This window comes from Pollachius pollachius (genome assembly GCF_949987615.1).
Source record: "Pollachius pollachius genome assembly, chromosome: 16".
NCBI classification, from domain to species: Eukaryota; Metazoa; Chordata; class Actinopteri; order Gadiformes; family Gadidae; genus Pollachius; species Pollachius pollachius.
The window spans coordinates 11398573-11416072 of record NC_136949.1 but is presented as its reverse complement, the minus strand read 5'-3'; the positions used below and the strand labels follow the sequence as shown (position 1 = coordinate 11416072).

Genomic DNA, 17500 nt, shown 5'->3' with positions numbered 1-17500 from the left:
TGTGTGTGTATGTGTGTGTGTGTGTGTGCTTGCGTGCGTGCGCGTGTGTGTGCGTGCGTATGCGTGTGTGTGAGCGTGTGCGCGTCTGCATGTGTGTGTGTGTGCGTGTGTCTTCGTGCGTTCGTATGTGCCTTTGGGGAGAGAGAAAGAGAGTGAGCAAGAGACAGAAAAACAGTGCTTATTGGTAGGGGTTAATGTCTAATGTTGTATAGGGTAATAATAGGGTAATGTCTAATGTTGGAAAAAGCACAGCTACAACGCTCTGGCTGACCTTCTGGGGGTAGATTGTACGCTACGGAAATATCCTACTTTGATAGGACAAACACATTTGCACGTGTGGATGAAGTGCTGCTGTTTTCATTTGATAGTGCCTTGCGTGCTATTTGTATTTTTTTGCAGTATGGGCTTGGCAATCCGCACACTCTGCATTCCTCCTTTTGTCTGGCACGTGGCACATCGAAAAAGGCAGTTATTGAGCCGGGGGGGGGGGGGGGGGGTATTGATTAAGTAATTGATGGTGTTATCGATTGTTAGGGTTCCCTTATGAATGCCGTGGGGCTCGTACCCAACCCCAGGCTCCAGTACCACTGCCAGAGCCTGCCAGCACTGCTGCTGTGTCGGGAATGTTCATCCGTCGAGGACTTGACTCACATTTGACCGACCAATGCCACTTCAGTTGTTAAGTCGGGGGCGTTTACACTGAAATGTCATGAAATGTCAAGACATGTCACTCCTGGTTTGGCTTCAGATCTGAAGACGGAATGTGTTGTGACAGTAAATGCTTAGGATCATGATTTGTGATTTAGAGACATAAAAAGAAATAAAAAGACGGATTGTGGGCAGATGTACACCGGAGCAAAATAAAAATCCAACTCCATGATCCTGCGATTGGGGTAGGAAAAAGGGTCACCAACAGATTGCTATAATTATGTATTACTTTTCCATCAGATTAATAAACTATAATAACATTAAATATGTCATTTGAAAGTATAGAAGATTTAGTCAATCGTTTTTGTGGTTTGTCCATGGTGACGGCTAACAGTACTTAGCTCTACTGTTAGCCTGGGTCGTTTGCTAAATGGATTTGCTTGACCTTGAAACCCCAATTATCTACAGGGAATCCGTACTTGGTGCTTGGTTATTGGCAAGCAGTAACTAGAAGGTCACGTTCAAGTCATGTTCATGAATGAAGGAAGATCCTTTTTGCAATGTCAGCGCATGCCTTTTCGGCCACAAATCAATACAGAAAAAAGCTGGTTTAAAATGCAAACTCAGACTTTACTATACTTTACTATTTGTAAAACATCTTAGCTGTCAGATCACATGCACCTGGCACACATATGCACTTTCCACTCTGAATATATTTCCCTTGACACTGATCACGCTGATGGAGGTGGGGTGTGTATCACTCCCAGAGGGCTGGATGTTGTGTTGTGCTAGGGGTGATTGACACACGCCAATCATTCGTCCCCCCGTTGCCCCTCCCCCTGTTGCCCTCCCCCTGTCCTGTTGCCCACCCCACCACCCCCACCTTGTCCATTCCCACACTGAACGTCAATGTCTTACTCCTGGGAAAGATTCCCCCCGCCTTTCCCCCGTCTGCCCGAGCAGAAGGGTGTCCATGGCCAGCATTCAACACGCCCGTCTGTCTATCCCGTCTGTCTCTGTGTGTCCGTCTGCGTTCGCCCGCCATTGGCACTGTTAACCCCTGTTCTCTTGTCACCTCTTCTGTCTGTCCGTCTGTCTGTCTGTCTGTGTGTGTGTGTGTGTGTGTGTGTGTGTGTGTGTGTGTGTCTGTCTCTCCCCTCTCCTTTGGCACTAGGCGCGGCTCCCCTCCTGTTCATCCACCTTAAGCATTGCGGAGGTACTCCTGCATGCCTTCTGTTTGGCCCGTCGTCATGGCATCGCTTGCCAAACACACACAGACATGCAGACACAACCATGCGCACACGCCCACACAAACATCCAGACACACTCAGATAGACACACGCACAAACACAGACACCCCTTTCCCTGCGTTAGGCTGGCCTAGCTTGCTTAGTTTGTAGGACTGCCTCCCCTCAACCACCTCCTCCGGCAGAACTTCCTTGTCGTCGTCCCCAACCAAATCACAAAGAAGCTCTCAAAGCTCTCTGTTCTCAATCTCGGTGTGATTGAATTCGAGATGTCCTTCCGTTGTGTGTCCGCCTTTAACAAACTCTCCATGTCTACGTCGCAAACATCTCCCTGAGCGTGTGTATTGGCCTGGTACCTTCCACACACACTCACACGCTCGCCCGCGCACACACGCACCCACGCACACACGCACACACACACACACACACACACACACACACACACACACACACACACACACACACACACACACACACACAGACACATTGATATACGCACCCTGCAGGAACATCCCAGAAGAAGGATATACTCCAGATTTATTTTATATATATATATATATATATATATAACATCGTATATCCCACTACTTATGCTCATGGCCCGGTGACTTCATCCTCTAAAGGTTGAGGACATAAAATAGTGCTGACACTTGCCTACTGCGATATCGGGTCAGTTATTGATTCCCTGTTTCTCTGGGGATAATGGAATCTGTACTTGGAGTGGTGCAGGGTACCAGCGGGCTCGGGAGAATGACCGGTGTGCCTCTTTGAAATAGAGTTAGGAGGAGACGACACCAAAAACGGCCCCCCCGTCTGTGGCCTGTATGCTTTGAGTCACAGAAGAGATTCAACCGCTAGTGTTTGTCTGAATGAGCTCATCAATTAGCCTTTACTTAGCTTACCATCAGGATACATTTTGCTTCTGAAACCCATAAAAGCTCAAAGTTAACGTATTCTAATCAGGTCTGGATTGAGATGACTGCTCAAATTACATTTGCAACCGTTATCAATGATTATTCAGCTGCTTAGCATATTGCTCGCTCTGCCTGCAATCCCACAATGATGATTCTTGATCCCTGACGATTTTCAGCAAAAAGATAACAAATTGAAATGCAATGGCTATGTTCTATGCTTCAGTGGTGATCCCAAGTGATGAAGTCCAATTGTTAGTAATGTATTCCATTACCTGAAGTTTCTAACTAGGGACAGGAGATTACCTACTGGCCATGTATGTTTATAGGATCTTTTGTGGGAATGTTCATGGTGTATCCACTATTTATTTGCTTTGATTTGATAGCAACATTTTTGTCAGGCAAATAATCGGATTTGGAAGGGTGTGTGTGTCCATGTGGTGTGTGTGTGTGTGTGTGTGTGTGTGTGTGTGTGTGTGTGTGTGTGTGTGTGTGTGTGTCAAAGTCTGAAAATCAATGCAATTTTTTTAAATGAGGATGTGCGAGCGAGCGGGCTGCGATCCAGCACCCACAGATGTGTAAGTGAGTGACCCATGTGTCCTATGGCTTCCTCCCAGGCCTCACGGAGAGAGTTCAGGGCTCACCTGGATGAGGTCATCACACTCAAGTCAAGGTACTCTACCTTGGACCAGGTAAACAAATAAACCTCTAACTCACCTACTATCCACCGGCATGCTGGCTAACCGCCACCACACAGCACCGCGCACAAACACTGTCCGAAACACACCAACCACAACCAACCCCCCCCCCCCCCCCCCCCCCAAAGCCTGCATATCACACCCATCACAACCATACCACACCCATCACCAGCAAACCACACCCACCTCAACCATACCACACCCATCACCAGCAAACCACACCCACCTCAACCATACCACACCCACAGCCACCTCAACCATACCACACCCACCTCAACCACACCCACAGCCACCTCAACCATACCACACCCACCTCAACCACACCACACCTACAGCCACCACTAGCATACCACACCCACCTCAACCATACCACACCCACCTCAACCATACCACACCCATAACCAAATAAAACACACCCACCTCCAGAATATCACACCCACCTCAACCATACCACACCCACAGCCAGCATACCACACCCACCACCACCACCAGCATACCACACCCACCACCACCACCACCAGCATACCACAGCCACCATAACCACACCACACCCACCACAACCATACGACACCAAGCCACAATACAAACAGTGTAACCATGGCGATGCCGTCAAGCTGCTTAAACATGAAGGGTGTCAAAGCTGCTTAGATTTTTTGCTATAAAGAATTATATGGGAGAAAGCAGGACCAGGTTCAGAGCTAGCATTAGCGAGAAATTATAATCTAGACCATCAACCGTCTTCACCTAGAACTAGCATTCCGTTCACTGCTGAGCTTTGAAATAGCCCTGTTCCAGACACACATTCACACACACAGACACACACACACAAACATATTAGGCTGTCGCTTGGATGCAGAAGAATCTGTGCTATACGTTAAGGGAAAGTGCAAATGCACTGTTAATAAACAATCCAAAAAGGGCCAATAATGATGAAAAGTACAAACATGAACTCACAGCAAGATCATATCGGACAGGGAGTTTGGCGGCGTTTATTGGTCCAAAACATATATTTCATTCAATTGTTTTACAATTACTATAAATATCACACATGGTCCGGACGGGGTCGTGTCCCAAGTCATAGGTTAAGCATAACAACACTTGGTGACCATAGCTGATGTTCCGGTGCCCCAGTCAGCCCCAGTCCGCTGCATCCTGCCTCATGCCCATCTGACTGGGCTCCATAAAGCCCCCTCTCTCTCTTGAATCGCTGCCATTTTTTGTAGCGGTCGCCGGGGATTAACTGCTCCCTCGTACCTCCTGCTCCACTCCCACCACACAAACAAATACTGCCACCGTCCATCTTCCAATCATTCTCTCCCTCTCACTCTCACTCTCGCTCTCGCTCTCTCGCACTCTCTCTCTCTCTCTCGCGCTGTTCCCTGCAGAAATATTTCATCACCTATTCACCAAGTCATGTGACTGACATGCTAATGAAGGAATCGTACCTGCTTTCTTTCCATGTGTTTGTGCGTGTTTGTTTGTGTTCACATTTGTTGTCTTCATTAACAGAGGGTGTGTGTGTTCGTGTGTGCGCGCGTGCATGTGCACGTGCACGTGTGCGTGTGTGTGCATAGGTTATCGAGCTAGCTCTGGAGTAGCATATGCTCCGTGCACCAGTCAGAAACAACTAGGACCACTCCCTTAACTCTCACACTTTCTCACCTTCTTTCTCTCTCTCTCTCTCTCTCTCTCTCTCTCTCTCTCTCTCTCTCTCTCTCTCTCTCCCTCACTCTCACTCACTCACTCACTCACTCACACTCTCTCTCTCTCTCTCCCTCTCTCCCCCCCTCAACTCCCTCCCTCCCCATTGAAAGTGTCCGTTTCTTCTTCTTTTAAATGTACCTGTTGCCACCCAACAAGAACAGCAGACATGTGTAGTTTCCATTCGTAGTTTCCTCACGTCACTTTCTCCAGGAGTGACTCTCACGCTGGCTGCTGATTGGCTGATTGAGCCACCACCTATATACCACCTCCAATACCCCCCTCCAACTGGCAGACCTGGCCACCCTTGCTAATCTACACATGTAGTACCAAACACACACACACACACACAAATCCACATTTGTGTACACTGTGTACTGTGTGTGTGTGTGTGTGTGTGTGTGTGTGTGTGTGTGTGTGTGTGTGTGTGTGTGTGTGCGTGCGGCGAGAGTGTTTGCCTGTGTGTGTTTGTGTGTGTGTTCCTGTGAATCGCATGTTTTTGACACATTCACATCCCACATAAAGCAAGCCATTTTCTCTCTCTCTCTCTCTCTCTCTCTCTCACAGTGACGGGTGGGTAGGGGTGGAGATGGGGTGGGTAGGAAGGAGGGGGGTGGGGCTGTTTTGAGGTTAGTTGTCTTAGAGCTGGCGTCCCGGACAGCTTCGGGATGCTCCTCGGTCCCAAAACCCACTCCTCACCCATCCATTAGACCACTAAACGTCTTGTTTCATATGTCTCTCTCTCTCTCTCTCTCACTCTCTCTCTCTCTCTCTCTCTCTCTCCCTCTTTCTCCACCTCTCTCTCCAACTCCCTCACTCTCTCTCTCTCTCGCTCTCTCGTTCTCGCTCTCTCTCTCTCTCTCTCTCTCTCTCTCTCTCTCTCTCTCTCTCTCTCTCTCTCTCTCTTTGTGTGTTAATCCCTTCCACTGTGAACAGACTGTTACAACTCCATGGTTTTATCATGATTTGATTTTTCATTTTTCTTGTTTTTGTTTTGCGCCCACAAAGAAATTGGTTACCGTCTTTATTTTTGGGCTGTGTGTTCACCCATGTGCACATAGTTTCGGTTGTCACTGCTCTCACATTGCATCGTCTCTTTGATCTAAAAACCAAACGCAGTGTGTTCGGTCTCTGTATGTGCCATTGCATTGTGTACCCAAGCTTTTGAACGGAGAGATAACGTACTGTATTGCACTGTACACAAGCGAATGTAGGACGAAGTTAGAAGTAGATCTCTAGAAACCAGATACACATTTTTTTCTTCACTTTTACGATGCTCAGAACGCTTTTTTTTGTGAATTGCCTCTATCACGTGTTTTGCTTGTGGTTTTTTAGACATCTGTGTCTATTTCCTTTGATTTTGATTTTTGCACAATTTGTTCAGTTTACTCACGGGAATATTGTATTGTATGACAAAAACACATCTACGTGGTTGAAAGTTGGTGTTTCTATCTGCTATCAATGTTTGTGAGGGTTATCTGTGTGTTACATCAATTTCCCCGCCTATCTGTCTGTCTGTCCCTCTGTCCCTCTGTTTATCTATCTATTAGCTATCCATCGTTGCCTCTTATGTTCGATGCCTGCAGGCATTTGTGTGTGTGTGTGTCTGTTTGTGTGTGTGTGTGTGTGTTTGCCTCTTGGTGTGTTGTCTGTGCTGGCTTTCGTCCCGGGACAGATGCACTGATGCCTGTGATTCCATTGCTCTGTCCCCACTAGCTCCAGTGTAGGTTGGAGGGGCTTAAAGATGATCGCAGGAGGACCTTCAACTCTCGAGTAACTATCCCTAACCCCACGCGCCCCACCCACAGCACCCACCTACCCCCTCCACACTCCCTAACCCCACGCGCCCCACCCGCTCCTCCTCGCCCTCTCTCTCTCTCTCTCTCTCTCTCTCTCTCTCTCTCTCTCTCTCGCTCTCTGTCTTTTTGTTTGTCTCTCTGTCTGTTTGTCTCTCTGTCTCTCTCTCCGTCTGGTCCCACGCTCTCTCTTTTTGTAGTTGTCCTCTTTGATTTCCATTGTCTATCATCGTGTCTTCTCTTTCTTTGGTTCTGTTTCTTTTGGATCTGACCTCTGTTCTTATCTTTTTTTTTACCTTTCTATCTGCCTTTATTTGTTTTCCGCTTGTGTTTTTTGTTCCACCTTTCCATCACGCGTCAACCTTTCTGACCTCTTGTCCTTTGCCCGCTCCCTGTTTCCATCCCTCGTCCCTCTGCCTGTCTCACTCTGTCGCTCTGTCGCCGGGGGATTAACATGCTCTGCTTTCGTCTAGCCGTGTCTGGTGTGCTGAGTTTGTGCGTAAAGTAGACGCCATCAGGATGCTGTTATAGCTTCACGTTGACGTTGTTGTTGTTGTTGTTGTTGTTGTTGTTGTTGTATATGGCGGTGATGTTGTTTTTCTTCTTGTCATATGTTCTTTGCATTCTTGTCTGCATTTTTTTCTTCTTCTTCTTCTTTGTTTTATTCAGCTTTTTCTTCACCTCTTCTGGCCTTGCGTTCTCGGCTCTGTGGAGGCTCAGTGGTGTCTTAGCCTGTCTGGTTCCTCGCTAGCTCTCTCCGTTTTGTCGCTGTTGTTCATTTCGTTGAAGCTTTTTTATTTATTTTTTTACCCCGTCCACCACTTTGTATTGATGTTGTTTTAATCAAATATATTTTTTATCTGTGGGTTTTCGAAAAGGCCATGCCAAGCATTTTCTTTACTTTATTTTTCTCTCTCTCTCTCTCTGTCTGGTCTCTCTCCTTCTCCTTCAAATGTCTCTCTATTACTCCTCATCCGCCATCTCGCCGACTACACCCCCAACCCCCACTCCACTCACCCCACCCATCTTGGTTGCCCCATGGTATCATTGAGGGACAGTGTGTGAGTGTGTGTGTGTGTGTCTGTTAGCAGGGCATGGATGTGTATGTGTATGTGTGTTGGGCGGGGGGGGAGAGGGATTGGGGAGGCAGTTTTTTTTTCAGTTTTTTTAAAAGGTGGGGAGGAAGGGGAGGTGAGGGGGATGTTGTGTGTACTTCTTTTGACCACTCAACAGCCCCCTGGCCACTCCTTAGACACAAACACACACATACACACACACACACACACACACACGCACACACATGCACAACCTCGGAATCAGCAGGATGGAAATAGGGCTAACAGACAGGGCCAATAGAGCGCGTACTGTCTGGGAGACGAAGGGGGAGTCAGGCAGGTGGAGGGATAGCTGCTGTCCACAGATATACACAGGCTGACCTTTTCCCCTAAAAACTAGCAGCACGCTCCATTGAGACATCTCCACAGGCTTGAGACAGGTCGACGTCTCACAACCGTTTTGTTTTTTTGCCAACATAATTTATATTATTTCAGCCCCTGCTCCCCCCCCCCTACCCGACCCCCTAGCCCCAACAGATTGAACAGAACTCGGTGCATGTGTGTGTGGTGCAAAGTGTGCATCCACCTGTGACCTATAACGGACCTATATCACAACAGATCACCCCCCCCCCCCCCACCCCGTGGTGTAAAATTACACCACAGCATTATCAAAAATTCTGTGTGTTCATGTTTGTGTGTGAGTGTGTGTTTGTGTGAGTGTGTGTGTCCGTTAAACAATCTTGTGGCACAGCATGACCCAAAAAGTCACTTTGTTTGTCATTGTCCAAAATTGGAATAGAATAGAAAATACAAAACGAAAATCTGTCCGGCGTTCCTCTTGTCCAACCTGATGCCGGTGGAAAAAAACAAAATGACCACTGTTGTTTTACGTGGGACCTTAATGCAACCTTTGACCCTTTTGGCCAAACTAGCTTGCTACATGTAGAATGGTAGAGATGTCACAACATGGGAGAAGCAGCCATCTCCCCCGACCACCGGACAACCACAAAAACACCTAGCCACAGTGCAGACCCACAATGTCCTCCATACAGCCCCGCGTCTACCTGTTAGAATGGAAGGGGGAAGACTTATTTTAAATATAAAGAGCAGAAGAACTTCTCATGTCTCTGTAGCATGTCCCAAAAAAGAATTGAGCGCTGGTTTATCTCATATTATCTTGGGTTATCTATTCTCTCTTCATGTACTCTCTCTCTCCTTCGTTCTTTTGCTGTCTCTGTTTCTCTCCCTCTCATTATCTCTGTATCTCTCACTCTCTGTCTTTCTCTCTTCTTCTTGCTGTCTCTCTCTCTCTATCTCTCTCCAGGTGCAGTCACGATGCAGCAGCAAAGAAAATATCCTAAGATCAAGTGAGTATGAAGTCTACTGACTCGAAGGGCCTTTGTTGTCCCATGCACCAGCACGCATGCGTGTGTGTTTGTGTGTGTGTTTGACTGCATGTCCGAAACCACACGGCTTGTGTGTGTTTACCCATGTGCGCAGTCAGTGCACTGCCCACTGTGTGTGTGAGCAGAAAATGCAAGAAATTGGGTCATGATAAAAACAGGCATTTTCTTGTTGCTTTAATGCAGAGGAGGTAAAGAGAGGAAAAGAGTGAACAGGACACAGATACTGAATATGTGTGGAGGATGAAAGAGAGAGAGAGAGAGAGCAGATTGCATTAGTTACACCTTGCTTTGTTAAGTTCAGAGATATTACAAGGTGTATTAATAGACTAGCGGGACCCTCTGCCAAGAGAAGCCTCCACGCAACGGCAGGAGAGGGGGGGAAAGGTATTCAACACCTACAAATAAAATGTGAATGTTCTGTTGCTAAAGCAACACAAACACCCTAGCACACGCAAACACATCAGAATTGTGCATATGCATGTTTCACTGGGTGTCGCTAAATGTCTTCTCTCGTTTAAGTGTGGTGAACCGCCTTGACAGTTGCACATCTTTTATGCTGCAGTATAAACACACACAAGCCTATCAAATGCGGTTGTTTTACTTCACGTGAGTTATACTACTGACAGGATGAAAAGGGCTGAGTTAATTGCCAAAGTCTGATTTATTTAACCGGTCCCCTTGAAACAAAATAGGCGGCTTCAAGTTAAGCTTTGAAGAAACCAAACAAAACCAGAACCAACTCACCTTTTAGACACATGGGGGTGGGCTTCAGTAGCAAAGTGTGTACGTGTTTGTGCGTGTGTTTGTGCGTTGACGCTTTGCCCACTCGTGTGTGCGTGTGTGCATCTGCGTGTGTGTTTCTGTGTGCACGCTGCGTTCCCGACGTCTGCCATGGACAGGTCACAGTGCGGTGGACATCACAAAGGTGGCCCGGAGACACCGTATGTCCCCCTTCCCTCTCACCTCCATGGACAAGGCCTTCATCACCGTGCTGGAGATGACCGCCATCCTAGGCAACGAGATCATCAACTACAGAGGTGTGTCCCCCGGGTCCACGCGGCTCTCACTGCCCCGGGATGAAGCAGAGCGTTTATTCATCATTTTATCTGGGGTCTTTTGTTAAAGGTCCACTATGCAACGTTGTTGCTGGCTTTAAGGCTACAGTGATGGGGTTGAAACGCTCAAAGAGGAACCTCATGCCTCATCTCTTGATGGTGGGGAGGATTTCGAGAGAGGAGGGAGGGCGAGCGGTGATGAGTTTGTGTTTTATCAAAGAATCGCAAAATCACGCATATTGTAGCTTAACGCGAGATCATCGCACGCAGATCACTTAGCAAAAGTCACATTGTAGAGAACAATCGATAAGTCTTCCGTGTGCATTTGAGGTTTTGTGTTTCTGTGGCTACACCTAATTGAATGGTGCAGAAATAAGAGTGGTTGCAGCGCATTGTATCTGTCGGATTGTTGCTTGGTTGGCTGTCTGTCTGAGGCTGCAGATGAGAACAACACTAAAGGAGATTAAAGGACTACAACGCTCAAACTGTCTCCATCCTTTACACACCTACACACCTGCAACAGCAATGCACCCAGTCCACCAGCACCCATGTTAAACCCACACACACACATTGCTACACAAGCTCACTCTATACATTGAGTTGGTTTCGGTTTGGTTTGGTTTCCTTGAAATTCAACTTGACGCCGCCCCTTGTGTTTAAAGGGGACCTTTTCTACAAATCCAACTGTTACTTGCTCATATTTGATTTGATCGAGTCTTACGGCGAGTAAACTCAGCCCTTTCCATCTTGTGAGGAGTAAAACTCACACAAATTCAGATTTTTGTGTGTGTTCATACCACAGTACAACAGATGTGCAACTATATATATATATATATATATATATATATATATATATATATATGCATAGGCACACACACATACACACACACATTGCAGGAATTAAGAAAAACAAACACATACACTCCTTAAATGATACACACACATTCAAACACACATTCATGGCCAAGCGCTTCACTTGTAAGCTTACAGGACAACATGGATCGTTAATAATGTGAAGAAAATGAAGCTATTAAAATCAACCCCTGCCAGCACAACATATCTATACTGATCCGTGTATCACTGTCACACCAAAACGCCTCCCATAATCAGGCAGTGGTTGCAGGTCACACAAAAAGCACACGTCATACACACATCGATGATTGCTTGGATGCTTCAGGAATTCACGTGCGTCTTCTTGTGTGTGTGCTTGCTTTGTCAATGTCGTCGTCAAATGTATTTTCACAAAGTGTTTGGATTACCAAAAGCAAATCCTAATAACGACCCAAAAGCAACATCAATGCACCTATTCCTACTGTCCATCCAACCACACGACTGAAAACAACGGCCCGCTGTATTGAAGCGGATTTCAGGCGGCTGGAGGAAACGACACCGCCGTGCTCTGTTGTAAAAGTGATCCGGTGCAAACCGAGACGAACAGAGGGTCACACTCTGCAGGTCTTCTGCAGCCCGGTGACATCACCGCTGGTCTATTTTTATGAGGTAGTGCACGTGGGCCTCAGTGCACGCTCTTAACAAGCTGCTTGAACGGCCGCCTAGGGAGGCATAGCAGTCCCACCGTTTGTTTTTAAAGAAAGGGTTGGCAGGGTAGGGTATACACTACTACGTGTCTGACACGGCTAAGTATTATATGGATTAGCTCAGCCCCCAATGTGTGTGTGTGTGTGTGTGTGTGTGTGTGTGTGTGTGTGTGTGTTTGTATGTGTGCATAGTTGTCTGTCATGCATTCATTCATATCAGAGCCCCTGATCTTTGCATCAATGCTCAGGTAATAACAGCACACAAGACCTCAAAGACACAGGCTATAAATAGCCAAACAAGACATGGGGTATTTCAAGAGCTCGGATTCTTCTCCTCCTCCACCCACTCCCGTACACTCTATCTCTCTACTGCCACTACCTAGCCTTTCTTCTTCCCTTCTGTCTCTCTCTCATCCTCTCTATCTTTATCTCTGTCTCCCCCCCCCACCCCCGACAGGTTCTTTGCATTTGCTCTTCCTCTTTCTGTCTTTTTTGTTGTTGTTGTTGTTGTTGTTGTTGTTGTTGTTGTTATTGGGGTAATGATACAGAGGATTTTAAAATGAAAGGAAATTGTGTGTCTGTGTGTGTCTGTGTCTGTGTGGTGTGTCAGGTGGTGAGTCATACAGTGAGATTCTGATGCAGGGTGTCACATGCTTTCTCTTTCATCTCTCTCTCTATCTCTCTCTCTGTGTTCTCTTCAACGGTCTCTCTTTCTCTCTCGCTCCCATGACTGCATCTCCTCTCTGAACCTGGCTGTTGACCTCAGACGGGATGGGTCGGGTCCTGGCTCAGGACGTTTATGCCAAAGACAACCTTCCACCGTTCCCTGCCTCCGTGAAGGACGGCTATGCTGTGAGAGGTGAGCATTGAGCTTCTCACTCGCTCTCTGTCGCTCACTCTTTATTGCTATTCCTCTGTTTTTCCATTGCTAGAGGGATATTCATAGTCTGCGATCAGCCCCTGAATGTTTCTTCTTCTCCTTTCAGCGGCCGATGGGCCAGGTGACCGCTTCATCATCGGAGAGTCCCAGGCTGGAGAACAGGTCGGCCCCACTAGTGGAAACACTGTTTAGCTTACTCAATTCAATTAAATTTCATTTGTATGGCCCTTAATCACCATTACATTCTTAAAGGGCCTAACAGGCCAAATATGTATGACACCCCCCAGACCCAAGCCCCAAAAGGTCAAGAAAAACTCCCATAATCAACAAGGAAGAAATCTTGAGGAGGAACGCAGGCTTGGTTTGGTTTAGTTTTAATACTTTAGTGTAGTATGTTGCTTCCTCCCGGGTTTCGCCACCTCTGGACTTGAACCCCGGTCCTCTTTCCCAAGCCCCACCAGACCAAAGTGAAGCGTGGCCAATTCTCCCAGTGAAGCGGGAGTGTTTATCTTTGTGCATTGTGTTTCTCCTTGCGTTCATTACAACACTGTTACATGTTACCCAAAGTACCCTGGCATTATCAGAGCAAAGGAACAGCCAGTGTGATGCAATGAGCCTACATTTCAGTGGGGCAGAAACTACTGGCTTATCACACACCCACAATTGATGTGTTTTTTTTAATATGTATTTTTTGAGCTACATTGAAACATGCTAACTAAACAAATGATGAGTAAGAATTTTAAAAAGAACATAAACTCAACACTGTTAACCACATGTGCAACACCACTCGCCATATCTGCATAAGATATAGAAACGAAAGATACTGGCGGAATAATTCGAGTTAAAACAACGACAGTTCTAGAATATGACCATATCGGCGTCTTTTAGCACAAATTGAAATCCCTCTAACAGCCTGCAGAGTTATGCGATAAACATACGGAGGGATGTGATCACTGAGCTGCCCTGCCCCAACATTGTATGACACATCAACTCAACTAGTATCACCCCCATCATCCACAATTTGATGTCAACGCACCGAAAATAGTTGGAAAGCCTACAGAAACTATAGTTAATGTGACAATCACATTATTAAAAATAGACTTGGAGCAATGATTTACTGAGGAACTATATTTTTTTGCAAGTAGTCCGCTGCCCCACCTGCCCGTAGGGACGGCACGCGCCTGGGTACCAGCCTGCTGTCGGCCACACGGTAGTGTTGTAGACAGCAGTCTAACCGGGGGGTCTGTGTTGGTGTGTGCAGCCCACCCACACAGTGATGCCGGGCCAGGTGATGAGGGTGACGACGGGGGCCCCTATCCCGTGCGGGGCCGACGCCGTGGTCCAGGTGGAGGACACAGAGCTGCTCCGCGAGTCTGAGGACGTGAGTCTCACCGCGGACCTTCAGATGGCCATTCACCTACAAAAGAATGTAGAAATAATGATAAATATCGAATCTTAGAGGTGGTTGCTGGCCAAAGTGGAGTCAACATTGCTGAAATATTGAATGCAGAAAATGTAAAGTGAATGAATTGAGTGACTGCTACTACTACTACTAGTAGGAAGTTATCTGGAGTGAAATTGAATTTGGCCATGCCTTGTCAAACCCTTCAAAACAATATATTTGAGTTTCACAGTATACACTCTTATACAGTGTGTTTGAAAGTAAACAGTACTATACAGTAAACACTACTGTACAGCATACAGTGTGTTTGACAGTAAATACTACTATACTGTGTGTGCTTGTATACAAGCCTTTGGATGTGGTTTTCAGGGCACAGAGGAGCTGGAGGTTCGAATCTTGGTGCAGGCCCGTCCAGGCCAGGACATCCGGTGAGCCTTCTGTTTTGTCATTGTTGTTGGTTGTTGTTGCTCTTCTCTAGCTTTATTTATCACTTGTCTTCCCATACAAAATTCCCAGACTGTTTTGTTATTGCCGCAAAGATAAATACGACTCATTCACAGAAAGATCAAGAAAGGTAGAATGTATGAATAACATAGATCATATAGAGAAGGAATATATTTTGCGATTCCCGAGTGACTACAATACAATGTAAAGAGTAAAACTATCTTGACATCAAGCTTAAGCTACATTTTAGCCTGCTTTAATTACCAAGCGTCACAAAACTGCCCAATATTTCTGGGTCTTTTCATTGCCTTCACATGGTTCTTGCTGCAAAACATTACGCAAACACCTACCCTTGATTATAATGTGTTCCTTCAACTTATTTTTCTATTTTTTTTCTTCCAAACCAACCAATCATGCCCCAGGCCAATCGGCCATGACATCAAGCGTGGGGAGTGCGTGCTGGGTAAGGGCACCCACATGGGGCCGTCTGAAATCGGCCTCCTTGCCACGGTTGGCGTCACCGAAGTGGAGGTGCAGAAGTTCCCCGTGGTGGCCGTCATGTCGACAGGCAACGAGGTGAGCTTTAATAAAAACTAAAAACCCAAAATAACATGGACATGCCCCTTGTGTGTCTCCGGCCTCTTCCACAGCCTGTTCACAGCCTGTTCAAGCCGGGAATGTTGTGGCGTTATTCCGCCTCGCCTTGGGTATAAACCGTATAAACAAGGAAGGGGTTGGCCTTGTGGTTGAGCCTTTGAGCTGGCAGCAGAGGTAATAAGGGAGCTGAATGGAGGATTGTGTAAAAAGGGTGAAGTGGTATGGTGGAACGGTTGGGACATTTTGATGACGTGTTATGTGTACGACTCCATGCTTCTCAATCACTCCTCCTCCAACGTATTTCTGATCACACAAACAGTTGTTGCTTGCGTGGTACAAATGGGCACGGCTAGCAACAGTACCCCAACCATACTCCTACCATCAGTTCATCCACCATTATGGTTGGATGATGCTGGCCAGAAAATATTGAACCGAACACAGCCGGATGTTTGGTTCTGTGAATAATGCCAGATGTTCTTTACAGCAATGTTGTGGGATCGCTGTGCAAAGGGGGCTTGTTAAACAAACAATGTTGTTTACACTTCATCAACAGTGACATTTTATTTGTCAAGGCAATTCATGTTCTCTTATAATGCTAACCTTACCTAATGATAATAACATTCACTGACATAGCACTTTTCAAGTAAAGGCCCCCAAGGTGCTTTGCAGATAAACCTGGACTCTAGGGGCCTCTAAAACAACCTCCAAACAGAGGCCTGCCCTTACCACGCCTGCTAAACAACCCTGAACAATACAATACAGAATGCATAAAGACAGCATACAGTTACCTATAGGAGGGAACCACCCCAACATCCATTCTCTCTGAGCCTGAGATCCAGGTCAGGAACAGTGGCTTCTGTCAAAGGTCAACAACACATTTTCAAGAGAGCGTAGTTACATGCAGAGACAAAAATCTCCTTTTCGTCTCTTCATAGTGCAGTAGACGCATGTTAGCTCTGACTCTGTAGCTTCAGCGTTGTATCATGTGTGTGCGTTTGCGTGTGCGCATGCATGTGTTCAAACTCCACAGTAACTCTGCTATGGTAGGGAGAATATAGGTGGTGTTAGCTGCTTATAACAGTGTTAACTAGCTGTGTGTATTATCAGTAGCCGCTTCATTATGCTGCGTTGTGTGTGTTTGGTGTGTGTGTGTGTGTGTGTGTTTGGTGTGTGCGTGTGTGCGTGTGTGTGTGTGCGTGTGCGTGTCTGCATGTGTGTGTGTGTGTGTGTGTGTGTGTGTGTGTGTGTGTGTGTGTGCGTGTGTGTGCGTGTCTGCGTGTGTGTGTGTGTGTGTGTGTGTGTGTGTGTGTGTGTGCGTGCGTGTGGTTGTTCTGCGCGTTCTAGCTGCTGAACCCAGAGGACGACCTCCACCCAGGGAAGATCCGAGACAGCAACCGCTCCACGCTGCTGGCCACCATCCAGGAGCACGGCTACCCCACCATCAACCTGGGCATCGTGGGAGACAAGTACGCCCTGGCTCTGTCTGTCGTCTGTCAGCGTGTGCCCTCACCGTCCCACGGGGGCCTTGACCCCCACGTCTCTCCGCCTGCATTACTGCTTCCCTAGTGTCTGCAGCACTCTTTCTGCGTTTGTCTATCGATAATGAACGGCTCGCTGTACATTGTCCCACTTATTGCACGTCAATAATTTGACGAAAAATGATTGATTTTTGAAAACAATTATGAACAAAATAATATTGCCTCTATGGCAACGGTGAGAAACGCGGTCCATAGCAACGTTGTGTTATTCATAGCAATGGTCTGCTATTCAGAAATAACAGACTGAATGCCGTAATTGACCCATCAGAATCGAGTATTCACGTATTCTTCTAACAGTTTGTTACATAACCCCTGTACCTCAGTTTTTGGTTCTCGGGCTGCAATAGGCTTTTACTTTATCCATACATATATGTGTTTGCGTGTGTGCGTGTTTGCGTGTGTGTGTGCACCACAGCCCCGATGACCTCCTCAACGCTCTGAATGAGGGAATCAGCCGTGCTGACGTCATTATCACCTCAGGAGGAGTGTCCATGGGAGAGAAGGTACCCTACCCCTGTGTACCTACCCCTTGGATATTGCTGACACCTAGTGGTGGTTAGAGTGAACAGCAGTGGGGATAAAAG

General features: G+C 46.8%; 1 protein-coding gene across 1 annotated transcript in view; it reads left to right on the top strand.

The window, feature by feature from the left end:
- The window catches only part of gphnb (gephyrin b), a gene marked incomplete at its 3' end in the record, with an annotated part of 85315 nt that overhangs the window by 62680 nt on the left and 5135 nt on the right, over positions 1 to 17500 (top strand). The window contains 12 exon segments of the mRNA XM_079753118.1: positions 1823 to 1864; positions 3424 to 3498; positions 6922 to 6978; positions 9381 to 9423; positions 10362 to 10499; positions 12822 to 12914; positions 13042 to 13097; positions 14197 to 14316; positions 14707 to 14765; positions 15204 to 15357; positions 16723 to 16844; positions 17332 to 17419. Coding sequence (XP_079609244.1) covers positions 1823 to 1864; positions 3424 to 3498; positions 6922 to 6978; positions 9381 to 9423; positions 10362 to 10499; positions 12822 to 12914; positions 13042 to 13097; positions 14197 to 14316; positions 14707 to 14765; positions 15204 to 15357; positions 16723 to 16844; positions 17332 to 17419 — 1047 coding nt within the window.